The sequence below is a fragment of the Cupressus sempervirens genome, chromosome 10 (genome assembly GCF_028749045.1).
Source record: "Cupressus sempervirens isolate cs-2001-9-10 chromosome 10, ASM2874904v1, whole genome shotgun sequence".
NCBI classification, from domain to species: domain Eukaryota; kingdom Viridiplantae; phylum Streptophyta; class Pinopsida; order Cupressales; family Cupressaceae; genus Cupressus; species Cupressus sempervirens.
In genome coordinates this window covers 259,353,701-259,369,535 of record NC_143127.1, presented here as the reverse complement: position 1 = coordinate 259,369,535, position 15,835 = coordinate 259,353,701, and the positions used below count along the sequence as shown (strand labels likewise).

Here is a 15,835-nt window from a genome sequence, read left to right as displayed (position 1 = left end):
TATGGGTTCTTAAAGATTAGGATATTTTTGCTTGGAGAGATGACTAATATATTTCTTCATTAATAAATATGACTTGTATCACAATGGGGTTAATCGAATATTGAATTAGATGTTGTAAGCGTGCAATCTCTCAGTACCACAGCCTGGAATCTAGTGATACTAACAAAAAGCATTTGGATCGTAAACTTTAAACAGTATAAGTTAGTATCAAAAAATGAATGGTTGGGAATTGAATAAGATTGTTTCACACCAGTTGTACAAAAATTTTAAGAGGGTCAAAGATATTTTTGAAATGATGATTATGCCATCGGTGCATATATTATAGATATTACCAATGTTGAAATATGAATGCATAGATATTACATGATACAGAAATCACTTGAGGTAGTTCAAGGGTGGTGTATAGAGATACAGAAAAATACCACAAGACAAGGAATTTATCTCAAATATGTTGTTGAAGGTGAGAGAATCAAACAAGACAGGGCCAAGGGTTCGGAATCAAATCCATTTATATTATGTAAAGGAAAACAGAATATGCATGGATTATGTAGCATGTGTGTGTTACATTATGTGTATGTATTATAGAGAGCAATAACCAAAAAATATGGCCATTATTGGTGTGGCCAAGAGTTGTAAAGAAAGAAAAACCCATATCCCCTGCAAATATTTTAGGATTCTCATTTTTTTATTAGATTTTATCTGCATGCTCATAAATTTTATTTTTATAATACAACATTAGTATGTTTTTACCACCTTATAGAAACCCTAAACCTAAAGCCTAATTTAAATTAGGAATTTTCTGGAGAAAACCTTCAATCACTTGAATCTCCACGAAAACTCCCCACAAAACAGAGAAATTATTAGTTATTTAAAAAAATAAACTTAAATTATAGAATTAGTTTCAGCATTTGGGGAATACAAAACAAACACCTTCTATGCATCACTAATTACATTGGAAGCAAAAATCAAGCAAATTGTCTCAGCTATGAGTCAAATCCATCAATGGAGAACTCGTCAAGTTTTATAATGTCAATTTTAAATTTTTTTATGTGACAAAGTTATCCTGCCAAAATGAAAGGATCCAAGTCCAAAAACTAATACACCTAGGATGGTCTCTAATCTCCTATTGCAGCCATTGCATTCCATTATTTACTCTCAATTTGTCCTTCAAAAAAAGTCCCATTGTTTTTATATGAAAGTTTTATGTAGAAGTGAAGGCTCCCATTGTTTTTATATGAAAGTTTTATGTAGAAGTGAAGGCTCTAGCCAAGATAGAATGGAAGCTTTCCAGACCACTATCACAAAAATCTATCATCATGTGATGATGTCATCAATCCTTAAGGAAACTATGGAGGTATAGGCCCTCCATGCTATTGCTATCCTCAACCTTGTTTTACATGGCATTTAGACAGTCCCAGTCTTGTGGTTCAACAAATAATCATGTAGTTCTAGAACTTCTACCTCGCATTTATCCTACTATTGTTATAAAATCTGCTTTAGACTAGACCATGATCCACAAGGTGCAAAGATTGTCATCTCCCATGAGTTCATGGATTATCATTTAAGATGTATTACTATCTTAGAGGATGATCTAATTGTACAACATGGAGAACCAGATAATAGTTGCTGTCCTGGTTCGTGTTTGGTTAGGGTTCGAAATTCATTCAAAATTGTCTTGGGGTGGATTCAAAATAGTTTTGTGTTCATCCGTACAAAACCATTTTTTTAAAGCTATGTGTGAGTAAATGTAGCAGCAAATAAGTTCATACACCGCTTTGGTAATAGTAAAGTAGCATAACAAAATACACCACCATATATATTAATGTTCTAGACCAAATGACAGGAAAATGTCAATACTTAAAACACACCACCATATCAATGTTTCAGTTCAAAACTAATAATGTCAACATTAACAATCATAAATCACTGATCAATTATTATCGAAAAGTCATCAAATGTATCATCATCCTCTGGCTGTACCTACATTAAATAACTTTTTTTCGTCACATTTTATACACCTCTAGTGTAGAATTACATGGCAACTCTCCTTCAAGTGTAAAGTATGGTTTGTGTATTAAAATAACCTTCATGTTTCTTTTTAATGCTCACTATTATATCTTATTATATCTCTGTAAATATTAGAATGTTTCTAATATTTAGGTGTAGTCTAGAATAGAATGTTTCTATTCTATTCGACTCCCCTCTTTGTATATATAGATCAGTTTGATCTTTGATTAATTCATTCAAGTATTCTGCCATTTACATTTGTAACATGGTATCAGAGCTAGGGTTTAAACCCTCTGTGCAAATCGATTGAAAAATTGTGTCTTCAGCTACTGGCGTTCTTGGAAACCCGTAGCTTAGTCTGTAAGTCACAAATCTGAAGGTCGTTTTTTCAAATCTGTTCACATCCAGATCTCAAAAAGTGCGATTTTTTGGTTGTTTTTTTCAAAAACGGGTCTGTCTATCCCTGTTGGATATTCTGCTCGCGTTTCAGCTGCTGGGTTTTGTTGTTTTTTTCACCTGCAAACATCTTTTTTCTGACTTTTTGACCTTTTTGGCCGCCGACTGTTATTCTGCTCGAAACCCTAGTTTTTGACTTCGGAAAAAATTTCTGAGTACATATTCTTGGTGGGTTTTTTGAAATCTCAAATGGGTCTTCATCAGATTTTTGTGGGTGCCTCGTTTTTTGTGCCTCGATTTTCAAGCCAGCGGATCCGGATTTTGACAACATTTTATTTCTGGGTTTTTCGAGCTCTTTTCTGGTTACTTTTCCAATTTTTCTGGGTCTTTCATTTTCTCACTTCGAAGTTTGTGCCATTTGAAATATTCACATATTATAAGCATCTGTATCAGCAGCATCAAAAGTTGGACTCAATTAAACAGCACGCCAATGCTGCCCAACACTCAGAGCAGAAAGAATCTATCTACCATGCCTTTATGGCCAGCATACCTGCAAATCATGTGAAATCTTCTGCTTGGTACATCGATTCTGGTGCCTCCCGACATTTCACTCATAGGCGTGATTGGTTTGTTAAATTCACTCCCTATTCTGACTCAGTAATCTTTGGAGGCGGTGAAGAATACAATATTGTCGACAAGGGCAATGTTCAGATTCAGTCTGGAGGAAGAAAACTCATGTTTCTTAATGTATGTTATGTTCCTGGCATGAAACATAATCTTCTGTCTGTTAGTCAGATTATGAAGCACTCTCCTCAGTTGGATGTCGTTTTCAGTGGAAATAAGTGTTCGATTATTGATCGTGTTTCCCGCACTACCCTTGCTTTCGGTCTTGAGGATCATGGTATTTATAGGCTTGTAGATTCAGGCGATTCCCTTGAGCATGCCTTCATCGCCGAATCATCCACTCTCAGCAGTCTCTGGCATCAGCGATACGGTCATCTAAACATTCAATATCTAGCACAACTTGCTCGAGATAATTTAGTCCATGGCCTACCTAATATTCAGACCCAGAACCATCGCGTTTGCGGAGCTTGCCAAGCAGGGAAGCAACATAGGACACCATTTAAGAATGGTGAATCATGGCGAGCATACAGAGTACTCCAGCTAGTCCATGCTGATGTATGTGGTCCTATGAATACTCCTTCTATTACTGGGAACATGTATTTTTTACTCTTTGTGGATGATTTCAGTCGCAAAATGTGGGTATATTTTCTTAAGCAAAAATCAGATGCCTTTCTTGTATTTCAGCAGTTTAAAGCTCTAGTAGAAAAAGAGTCTGGTTCCTCCATCCGTACTCTTAGGACCGATAATGGGGGGGAATTCTATTCTTCTGCTTTCTCTACCTTCTGTACTACTCATGGCATTAGACGTCAGTTCACCCCACCTCACACCCCTCAGCAAAATGGTGTTGTAGAGCGTCGAAACCGTACCATCACAGAAATGGCTAGGACTATGCTAGAACATAGAAATGTTCCCAGAAAATATTGGGCAGAAGCAGTATCCACAGCTGTCTACCTTCTTAACCGGTCACCCACCCTTGCAGTTAATCATAAGACTCCTGAGGAAGCCTGGTCTGGTCGCAAACCTAGGATCAACCATTTGAAAGTTTTTGGCTCTCTGGCATATGTATGGATTCCTGATGCCAAACGCACTAAGTTGGATTCCAAAAGCCAGAAACTTATGTTTACAGGATACAGTCACACACATAAGGCCTACAGACTGATTGATGTAAATACTGATCGTTTAATCTTCAGTCGTGATGTTGTGTTTGATGAGGAATTTGGACCATTTCCGCTCTCTGACTCCCCACCACATTCCGAGATTCAGTCTTCAACAATCTCTGACTTGGGTTCTTCTATTTTATATGAGTCATCTGATGCTACTGATACACCACCTCAGTCACTTCCAGATAATACAACTCCTGCTCCTGCTTCTCATCCAGCTATTCCGTCAGCATTTGATATTGGCTCCTCGACTCTTCGGCCAAAATGGTGGGCTCAAACGATTAGTGATCTTCGTCCTGATGAACTCATTGAGGGTAGAACCTCCAGAAATAAGAGCCTTCAGCACAACACAGTTAATATAGCGCTTATGGCCAACATCCACAGTATCCCTGAGCCCCAGATATATGCAGAGGCCAAAGGAATTCTAGAATGGGAACAAGCAATGGATTCTGAGCTTCAGAGTCTTCAAAAGAACCACACTTGGGTTCTTTCAGATCTCCCTCCTGGGAAGAAACCCATTAGCTGTAAATGGGTCTATAAGGTCAAGTACCATGCAGATGGTACCTTGGACAAATACAAAGCTAGACTTGTTGCTCGAGGATTCACCCAGCGCGAAGGCATTGATTATGAGGAGACATTTGCACCGACAGCCAAGATGAGCACTATTCGCATTCTTCTTGCAATTGCAGCTCAGTATGGTTGGAAAGTTCATCAGATGGATGTGAAGAGCGCCTTTCTCAATGGTGAATTACAAGAAGAAGTCTACATGACGCAGCCCCCAAGTTTTAAGGTTGCCAGTTCAGAACACAAAGTATGTAGACTCCAGAAGGCCCTCTATGGTCTTAAACAGGCCCCTAGGGCTTGGTACATAAAGATTGATCATTACTTGGTTGCTCAAGGATTTCAGCGTAGTCCGTCAGACAGTAATCTATATATTAAACACTCTAGTAATGATATTCTTTTTCTTGTTGTCTATGTGGATGATTTGATCATTACTGGAAATTCAGAACATTTGATTTCAGAAATCAAACAGGATCTATGCAGAACTTTTGATATGACAGATCTCGGATTGCTTCATTATTGTTTAGGTATTGAGGTTTGGCAGACTGACAATAGTATTTTTTTGTCTCAGTCCAAGTATGCCAGAAGTTTGCTTGATAGGTTTCGAATGCAGGATTGCAAATCTGCCTCCACTCCAATGGAGACTGGTCTGAAATTGTCCGCACAATCTGTTTCTCCTCCTGTAGATGAAACACTCTTCAGGCAGCTAGTAGGTAGTCTCATCTACCTTACTACTACTAGACCTGATCTCAGTTTTGCAGTCAGCTACATCTCACGGTTCATGACAAACCCCAAGACTGATCATTGGATTGCAGCGAAACGTGTGTTACGCTATGTACATGGTACTTTAGATTATGGTCTTCTTTACACAAGGAGTACTACTCCTCAGCTCAATGGATTCACTGATTCCGATTGGGCCGGCTCAGTTGATGATAGGAAATCTACTTCTGGCTATGTGTTTAGTATCGGATCTGCAGCAGTTACTTGGATCAGTAAGAAGCAACAAGCACATGCACTCTCCTCTACAGAAGCAGAATATAGAGGAGCTGTCAAGGCAGCTTGTGAAGCAATTTGGCTCCGGCAGATGCTTGCAGATATGCATATTCCTCAAGCAGGTTCGACTTCTTTGTTTTCAGACAATCAGGGCGTACTCAAACTTGCCAAGAACCCAGTGTTTCATGAACGAACCAAGCACATAGAGCTTCATTGCCATTACATCCGACAATTAGTAGAAGATGGATCTACTCAGTTACGCTATGTTCCTACCTCAGAGCAATCAGCAGATATTTTCACTAAACCCCTTGGTCCTGACAAGTTTGTTAAATTCAGGGGATCTATTGGTGTAGTAAATAGATTGAGCATTAAGGGGGGGTATTAAAATAACCTTCATGTTTCTTTTTAATGCTCACTATTATATCTTATTATATCTCTGTAAATATTAGAATGTTTCTAATATTTAGGTGTAGTCTAGAATAGAATGTTTCTATTCTATTCAACTCCCCTCTTTGTATATATAGATCAGTTTGATCTCTGATTAATTCATTCAAGTATTCCGCCATTTACATTTGTAACATTGTGAGCCTCAATAGATCACACAGTTAGTTACCAGATTCATGCCCTAGAGGATGGATCTGGATTCAGACCCAATCCGGCTCCATGCCGAGGATCCTTGTTTTATACAGTGGATTCATGGCCTACGAATCCAGACGAATTCACTTTGTAAAACAAGGATCCTGCCTGAATCAGCACGAATCTTCAAGGTTCCAGCAAGAATCCTCAAGGATCGACCGGCAGGCCAAGGTTTTAAGTGGATCTAACTTATCTAATGACTTTTTTAATTATTTTTTGATTTCTATCCCTAAAACGACCCTTTTATCCAACATCCAAATACAGTTCAAATCAAATTTGCTCTCTATTTCACTCTCTCTTTGTGTATATATATATATATACATGAATCCAAATTGGGACGTGCCCGAATCGATAACTAAGATCACACATATAAGAAAAAGGTCTAGGGAAGTTGCATTTAATTTGTTAATGCTATAACTAGGGCTGTAACAGGGAGTGTCACAACAGGCTTCAGACGTATAGGCAAATCCTTTAAGCAAGCTTTGCTAATCAAGAGTTATAACTGAGTAATTGTTTGAATTTGCTTCAAGATTGCAAGCCATGAGTCATTATCTGTTGGAGTTTCCAGCTGAGCAGTTTGCAAACATTATCAAAGCATTTGGTCATTGTGCATGTCTAACAATATTCATCAGAAAAAAAGGATCAGTTGTTGATTATGATGAGTCTAGGATGAAATCATGAAATTAGACAGATGGCTGATAAGCAGAACCCACAACAATGGCCAACCTAAGGAACATAAGAAGATATCAAAAGCTTCACTATGGGATAGAAATGAAAGAAAAAAGGCATGGTCAAGTATAGCTTTTAAGAGCACTGGAATTCAGAATAAATAGTAAATTACTACTAATTTAAAAATTGTGGGTCTCATCTGACCAAGTAAATGCTGATCAGAAGCATCTACATGGCTAGTGTGCAATGTCTTGCCAGACAATGACCATCAAAGAGGTCTATCTCACAAACCTACAAACAATCCTTTGAAATGCAAATGACCTATATGTATAGCCTTCCAATGAGATAATGGCCCCTACTCTAAAAGGCATGTTATTTACAGGTACATGTCCAGCCATGGAGGCTTACACTATGTCTCAAAGAAAAACTGAGAATCAAATAGGAAAAGTGAAAACAATGATGACATCTTTTTAAATGAGGGAAGAACATGCTCAGGGGGTTCAACGTGTCTTATTTACACTAGTATAGATCTAAGATATCTTAAAGAGATCTATCTAAAGAAATGCCAATAGATATCTATTAAAAAATTATTGAAATATAATTTACATCTAAAAATATTTATATTTCTTGGTGTCTCTATTTATTTTCTGCAATCACTTAATTTTTTTATTTAAATTTCTAAATAAAATGATTAGTTATATCTATGAAGTTAATAATTTTAGCAAATACTTTATGTAGTGTTTATTAAATTTTTTTAAATATACTCTGTTTATAATTAATATTAAGATTTTGACATATAAATGGTTGTCAAATTTAAACTAAAAAGATAAATATTAACATTAACACACTCACACCATCCAACTCCACCCTTTCTGCCATCGTAGAATACCTATCAACAATAATAAAGATAAATATCACAATGAAAGACAAGAATAAATAGATATTTAGCTAGCATTTCATTTATCCTTCAAAATTCAAAGAGCAAACCATTTCAAATGGTAAATTCAACTTAGCATTCTTTGCTTTGAAGAGAAAATATACATACAGTCGTAATGAGAAATCAATAACTAATAAATTTGGGCATGACAAGTTTATACCCATCCTTGTACAGATGTACCACCACCCAAACTTCAGGAGGAGCTTGTGAAACCTCACGAACAAAGTCTGAACCAACAATGGGAAGAACCGATCCAAAGCGTGGCTTCCTTGATATTTCTTTCAACTCTGCAAGTCGTTTCTTCCTGTAGGTATATAACATCATATAAAGTGAGAGGTTCATCTGCATTACATCAAACCTTGATCTCCTGTATTTTGACCAAGCCATTTTTTTATAACAAATTTATTTAGTTCTTTAGCATGTCAGACATTATATAGAAGTTATAACTTGTGAGAAAGAAAATAGAACCAACAACAGTTAAAAAAGCATGGCATCCAGCAAGATTATAAAATGTTGCATGAAACATGGATATGTAAAACACCTATATCAAATTCAATTGGATTTGAATAAGTATCAAGTAAAAGTCTAATTCCAATCTTGAAAGAATTAGTTAGCCACACTCATATTTCTTAATCCAAACAACTAAATATGTTGTGTCTTTAGCATAGTTACACCGCCCTGCAAGATGGGGGGGCGGGGGGGTGGTAGGGGTGGTGGTGGGGGAAGCAGGGGTGTATATACTATACATATGGTACTTAAAATGCTATTTGTGAACAGATGTACTACAATTATACAATATAAGATATAAAGATGTAAAAAACTTTAACATTGAACATTGCATTGAAGTTTTGAACTAGAACATCTAGATTCATGATCAAATGACAAACAATGAACATTGAACATCAGCAAATGAAAGAGTGTCAAATTATATAATTTTAAATTTATAATATATATCAGTTTTCAGATATAGAAATGCAAATGTGAATAAAAATAAAGAATAGAAGGCTTTTGAACAAAGGAGTGAATAAAAATAAAGAATAGAAGGCTTTTGAACAAAGGAGGAGGAAGGAATGGACCCCACATCCCATTATAACAAAAATAGAACCAAAATAATATTAAAATAATGCCTTATTTTTTTATTTTTTAATGTCCCCCATCATGTTGCTGCAGGAGACATCTCGGCGTCCCCACTCATGTCCCCCCACACCCACAGGGGATACGGAGACGTCTCGGAGACATCTTGCCAGATAGCACTCTGAGTGGTGCCGTCCGAGACACCAAGACGTCGTCCCCCCATCTCAAGTGCGGCCCGGTTTTGGTGGGGGATGCGTCCCCGTGTTACACTGGTCTTTAGTATCTGTTGCATACATTCTAGGTTTGGTTCAATTAGTATCTGTATGACTTCAAACTGTGATTGATGCAGATTCATGGAATGTTGAACTTCAATGACTCTTCATAAATGGACTTTTTCAAAATGGAGAATCAAGACACAATTTGAAGTAAGGATCAAGTTTATAGGCCTATTCATCGTGATCTTGGGTAATTCAGTAGATCTTTGGTTTTTCAACAGCTCCAAACTACACTTGCAATCATGAACTTCATTCCCACTCCGCAAACCAAGACAATTCCAAAAGTGTCAGCATGAGTAATATGTTTAACCTGTCTGATGAATATATAAGCTCTCATGTTCCTAAAAGTAAAAGGTATTAGTAAATTCTTGAGAGAGTTTGTATCTGTCACCCAGATAACACCTAAATAGCCCTAGGGACTTAAGCTCACATATATGTTGAAATTATCTTGAAATCCTGTGTTGAAAACAATGATTATTGGCTCTGTAGCATGGAAATCAGTTCGAATAAAAATCATGAAAAAGTTACTTCCCAAAATGTATAGATAATTTTCCTAGTTGCATCAAAGAAGGCTATGGTGGAAGAAGGAATAGTTTGAAAGAAAAAAAATGACAATTAAACCTAGTCAGCTAGAGAAGCCAAAATTCGTTAGGATTAATGATGATGGAACTTGGACACAGAAAAACCTAATGAAAAACCAGTAAAGATAAGTTGCACAAAAAACTTGCTGCTCTGAGGAGTTGGCAGTGTCAAGTGTGAGTCTTAAATGGAGTAAATTCACAAACAAAGCTCTCTAAGGAAAACTATATTGGGCTATTATAAATAATAGGAATTAATTATGGTGTAAAAATTGCAAAGGAAATACTTAAACTCGATGGTTATAAAAAAAATATTCTCTCATAGCAAGCTGATAAATATGAAGTTTCATGAAAACATGGATCAGTGATCAAGCATGTCTATGTTGAAAGAAAAACAAAGGAAAAGCCATTTTTTAGGATTCTGCTTGACTTAACTCGTGTCCATTGTCTTCCATTTTGGGCATTAATAGGCCCAAGCACACCTTTAGCAAATCCTGGCCAGGAAAAGTAACAGAATACCTCCAACTGATGAAAATTAAAGGCTCAGACATAAAAATGGAAAGATCTAGACATATATGAGGCAACATATCTTCAAGTTAAGAAAAGTACCTTTTTCTGGTCTGGTGCTTCCATCAACAACCACTTTAAGTAAAGCAATATTGCAATCGAAAAAAGACAACTCAGTTGATAATTCTAGAAGCTATTGTTATAACCTCAATCTCCTTCAGTCTAGTTTGGAATGGTACACATTCGCTGGTCAGCAAGGTTGGACTAAGAATAATCTTAATTATTCATAATAAGTTTGCCAAAATTGGACAAAAAGATTTGCCAATCCATCTTTCGGATCTTGTCTTTGCCTCTGCCTCTGTCAGGATTTGTCAATCCATCTTTCTTATCTTGTCTTTGCCTCTGCCTCTGTCAGGAGGAAAAGGAGTCTGCTAAGAGTGTGAAGCACCTTCCTAATTATGTTTGACCACTTTCTTCGCTCAAGAAAAACCTTCTAGAATTAATGTTCACTTAGGATCACTTTTGATAAGTAAGGGAAATCAAGGAATCTCTGAAATACCACTTCAAACATGACAGTAGTAGCTGGAAAATAAAATCTGCATATTCTTATCTAAATCAGTCGGAAGAGGCTGTGAAAAGGTCTAGCCAACTCCTGTAACTTAAAGTACGAGAATGCAAAGAAGCGAGAGGAGGAAGTCCTAAAACGATATAAGAAAATTTTTTAAAAATAAGGAAAGCAAACTTAAAAGAAAATCAATTCCAATGACTGCATGTCTTCCCAGATGGTCCAAAGATGAAGTCCAGCTTTACATGGGAAGCCAGGGTAACCATGGCAAGTAGTGGAGTGTACTAAAAAAACAAAAGAAGAATGACAATAATTTTATTCCAACCAGATTTAAACTGCTAAAAATTAAGTAAAAACCAAACCTCTATATTCAGCATGCATCTGTTGGTATAGAACCTATAGCTGGAGATGGTAGTAGAGGGGGAAATCTTGAGCCACGACATTACTCCCAGCTCCATCAGGCTACCTCTGTCAAGCTATTTTACTTCTTTAATGTTCATATTAAAAGGAAATCTTGTAAAATTGTTGGTCATCTTACATAGTAAATATAGGATCCGAACTCACACAGACTATCCCTGGTTCTCGAAATAATTAAGTATGTGGAGGATTCTCAAAAGCAAGTGCAAACATGAAGTAACAGATGATAAGATAAAGCATTTGCACAAATAGTAGCCACAAATCCCCTCTGTTTTATCTATAAACAAGGGATGCATATCATGCAAGAAGCAATGTTTAAGTAGTTTTAGCCTTTTAGGTGTCAAGAAGAGGAGGGTGGAGTTTCAAGAGCAGAGCCTTTTCCAGCTTCAAGGCCTCTCTAAAACTAGAATTAGATCAAAGAGCACCCAGAGTTCATCAGTAGATGTGAATCTTTGCTGTATGTTTGGTGATTTTACACAAAACTAAAGGACACTGAAGCAAGTACAGAACTCAACTGCTGCCAGATAACAAACATATGTTACCATATGGTGCCATCTTTACATGCCAAGCTGTCAATTGTGTTGCACTTTGACAGAAACTCATTGATGATTTGTATTTTTGATGATAGTATTGAAAAAACTGCTGCAGAAGATGAGGATAGTGAATGATATATGCATGCTTTGTACTCTTTGAAAGCATCCAGTTATGCAAAGCTTAGAGAATGGTTTGCTCTGATTGACAGTTAGAAATAGTAGTGATTTTTTGCAAACGCTCCAGAAACACAAATTCAAGAGCAAGGTTTACTCTGATTAACAATTCCAGACAGGTGAATTCAGATTGTTAAAATGCTTGGCAGGAAGAATACCAATTAATAAATCAGCTCAAGATCAGCACAGCTGCATGTTCATAATTAGTTAGACTAATAGAGCTAATGGAACCTCAAAACCTTTCCTATTGGTGAGGAAATCTCACTACTGGAGTACAAGCCTGAGCTTCCCCAAACCATTGGTACCAAAGATAGTAAATCTCATGCCGAATTTATTCTACAATACCTGGGCCTTTGATATTCTGGTGAGGCTTATAGATTACCTTAACAATGCAACGGATCATAACTTTGAAATAGCCAAAAGTTAATACTATTAACATTATAAGTTAGCTTGCAGATAAAACAAGCATTAATTTTCTGAGTAAATCCACGTCAGTACTGGATAGTGTTGATGCCACGAATTTTTGAAAACAATTCAATCCAAAGCAACAGGACTGTTATCAGCACATTGTAGTATCTAAGATTTACACAGAACTGAACTTCCTTCTGGATTTAATCAGAGTAAGAATTAAAATACAGAAAACAAGAATCTCCATTAGCAAAGTACAAAAAGTAAAAAACTACAAATAATTTTCATAAATTCAGTCTTTGAGTAGGCAACTCTTATGAAATTCTGGAGGAAACAAGTTTCTCTGGCTAAATCCTGCTAATGTTAACAATAAAGAGACTTCATTAGTCCATACAGCCAACAACCTGGCAGCAATACAAGTAATTGAGGTTGAGCTCCAGCTATACAAATTAGAAAGAGCCTCTGGCCCTCGAACTAATAAGTCAGGATCTTGGGATGGCAGCATGGATAAGATTCATAAAAATCATGTAGAGGCAAATAAAATAAAGAAGATACAGTTTTCTCCTAAATTTAAGGGGCCTGAATGCCCATAACAAACAACAGATGTTAACATAGAGAATTTAAAAAAACAAATCTAAACTTAATTTTGCAGGAGATAAAAATGTCTGGTGTAGAATGTGAATTGTCCATGATTAGATTTTGGAAAAGCAACGGATGTGTAACAGTTGATTTTCTGGACTACAAGCTGGGGTGTGAGAACTGGAATGCAGTTTATCACAGAATCAACTAGAAGTGTTCCCTTGGTCATGGTCAAGTTTTAAAACGGAAAGGTGAAATAAATAACACCAATTTTTAGCAAGACCAATCCTTTAGAAAATCTCAACATAAACCATTAAATTACTATTCTATATTCTAGAGGATTGGTGAAGTTAGCTCCAAAGAAGTACCATTTAATGGCATTCCTGCCAAACCTGGTTCCAATTTACTAAAAACTTATGGAAAGGTAAATGATAGATCAGATGCTACAGTGTGGGCGTCACTGTAATTAATAACAGTATGGCAATTAGTGTCTTTGCTTGGAAAGTACTTCAAATAAATGGCATTCACTCCAAACTTGGTTCCTATACACTTAAGTCCTTACCCATTGTCTGAGCATGGATATTGAGAAGATCGTGAAAATGCTTGGTCTGATGATGATTATTCCATGATCATTGCAAGGATGAATAAGGAAAGAATTCTTATTTGCATTTTGTGTCGACGCTCATCTCCTCTTTGACCTTACATCCATCCAAAATCGTTGCACGGAAGCAAACTCCACTGCTGGTTTTCTTGTCAACAAAAGAGTTGCTTCTCATTCAAATAATCAAAGACTAAAAACGTCTAGCTTAATGAAGATTGGAACAGCCTGGGTAATTTTAAGGACAACATCTTTAAAGATTGCTATATTAGATCTAATGTTCCCTAGACTTGCCACCCTCCTCTGGTTTCTCCCTTGTCCTTTCTCCCTTTCCATCTCATCTGTGTTCAAGACGAATGGTGGATGTGAAAGCTGGCACAATGTTTGGCATAAGGAATGGGACAGTATAATCTTGGCAGAGCTGCCTGCACTGTTCAATGCATGGCACAGAATTTTTAGGTTGGACTTCTCATGCTCTATTCCTGGTTTTTTCTTGGATGGCTTTATGTTTATCTCTGGCTTGACAGTTGGCTTTTTCGTTCTTCTCTATATGGATTTATATAAACTTTGATCTCAGTTCCAAGCTCTAAATAATGGGCAGGTGTGTTTGATAGAGACTAATCCCATTATGACTGACGAGAAGGAAAAGGTAGATTTGTTAACAGACATGAAATGTTACACCGAGCACCTGCACACATCCGAAGTAATATAAACTAGCTACATTGTACCTAGTGAAATTGTCCATATCTCGCATTTAAATTTTATTTCAGTGTGAAGTGCTAGCATGGAGTTTTCAAAATTTGGACCACTGCAGTTTTCAGTGGGGTTTTTTTGCTGCTCCGTTAAGAACTTTTTGCCCATGTTGATTTCTCCAGTTTTGCTGAGAAGACTAAAGAAATTAAAGAAGCGATAGTCTCATCTCTAAATCCTTCCTCCTAATACTACTTTTGTAATAATGGAGACCAGAGTTCAAACCCCTTGCAGACAGGGCCTGTAGAATTCCTCATTCGGCCCAACAAAATCAAACTTCTTTTAAGCAGGTTCAAATGCGTATGCAGAACAGGAAGAAAATGAAAATGAAAACCTGTATTCCTCGAGAAAGCGAGCATCGTCGAGATCCGGGTCATCTTCCAAGTCTTCCAACTCCTCCTCAGTTTTGCTTTCCAGCCATTCTTTGGATTTGGAAGGCTTGTCATCATTAGCGGGAGTCCATGCAGGGGGTTTGAATGGAGCAGGTTTTGGTGGCAGATTACCAAGTTTCCTCTGGATATCATCCCATTGTGTGCTTGTCCCCTCCACATCCTTGTACACGAAATGGTAATCTCCCATCCCGCTGCACGATATAATTGGGCTCCCAGGTAGATCGAGAAGAAACGCTCTATGTGTTACAAATTGTACAATTTTTCAGCAAATGTTTCGAAAACGGTTGCGAAGTAAATGTTTCCAAATTGATTAAAACTATGGGAATGGCAACAAACAGTAATCGTTCAAACTTGTGAGAAACAGATCTCAAGAAAAGCTAAGCATGGGAAAATGGCAACGCCGAGAAAAATCGTAGATTCCCTGCTACTTTTTTTCTTGTTCAGAAATTGGCAGCGATAAAGTTTTGCCACAGACGAACTAGAGTCGAATAATATATATTTGTAATTTTTTGCACTGCCGACCGACAAAACCGGTCCGGGATGAAGTTCCCCTTGCTTGTTTCTTTCCCTCTTTCTTTCTTCCCATAAATTTAATGGGAAGTTTATAATAGGGTTGCATCATTCAAGGTGCAAAGGTTAAGTCTATAGTCTTGTATATCTTTAATGATGTTATGAATAGTCATAACTATATTTTTTTGTTTTAATTAAGTTTTGTAGTTCCATTAACACATTTGATAGAACATTTCTATTTATATTATTTTATAGTCATAAATATTACATTTGTTGTTTATGGATTACTTTATATTTTGGGGTCTTTTTCAAGAAGTGAAAGTTGATCAAATATGAAATCCATCTAGATATTTAAGATCTACATACTCATTATGATTCTCAAAAATGTGCTACAACATATACATGCAACAAAATAGGATACATATTAATAGAGGTTAAAGGTAATGAGAGGGATGGGATTAAATAGAGATAGGTGAATGTTTATCGTCCTAA

At 36.7% G+C, this 15,835-nt stretch overlaps 1 protein-coding gene across 2 annotated transcripts in view; it reads right to left on the bottom strand.

Annotated features, from left to right (window-relative positions):
• LOC149533624 (Thioredoxin superfamily protein) overlaps positions 1 to 15,304 on the bottom strand; it is a 29,143-nt gene extending 13,839 nt beyond the window's left edge. The window contains exons 1-3 of one of the 2 annotated variants that reach the window (XM_089804207.1): positions 14,776 to 15,304; positions 8,144 to 8,287; positions 7,899 to 7,935 (exon numbers count right to left, since the gene is read on the bottom strand). In XM_089804207.1, the coding sequence (XP_089660333.1) occupies positions 7,899 to 7,935; positions 8,144 to 8,287; positions 14,776 to 15,020 (426 nt within the window). In that variant the 5' untranslated portion in view covers positions 15,021 to 15,304. The remainder of the gene's footprint in view (positions 1 to 7,898; positions 7,936 to 8,143; positions 8,288 to 14,775) is intronic. The other variant, XM_089804206.1, reaches the window with a different exon arrangement.
• Between the last annotated feature and the right edge of the window lie 531 nt (positions 15,305 to 15,835).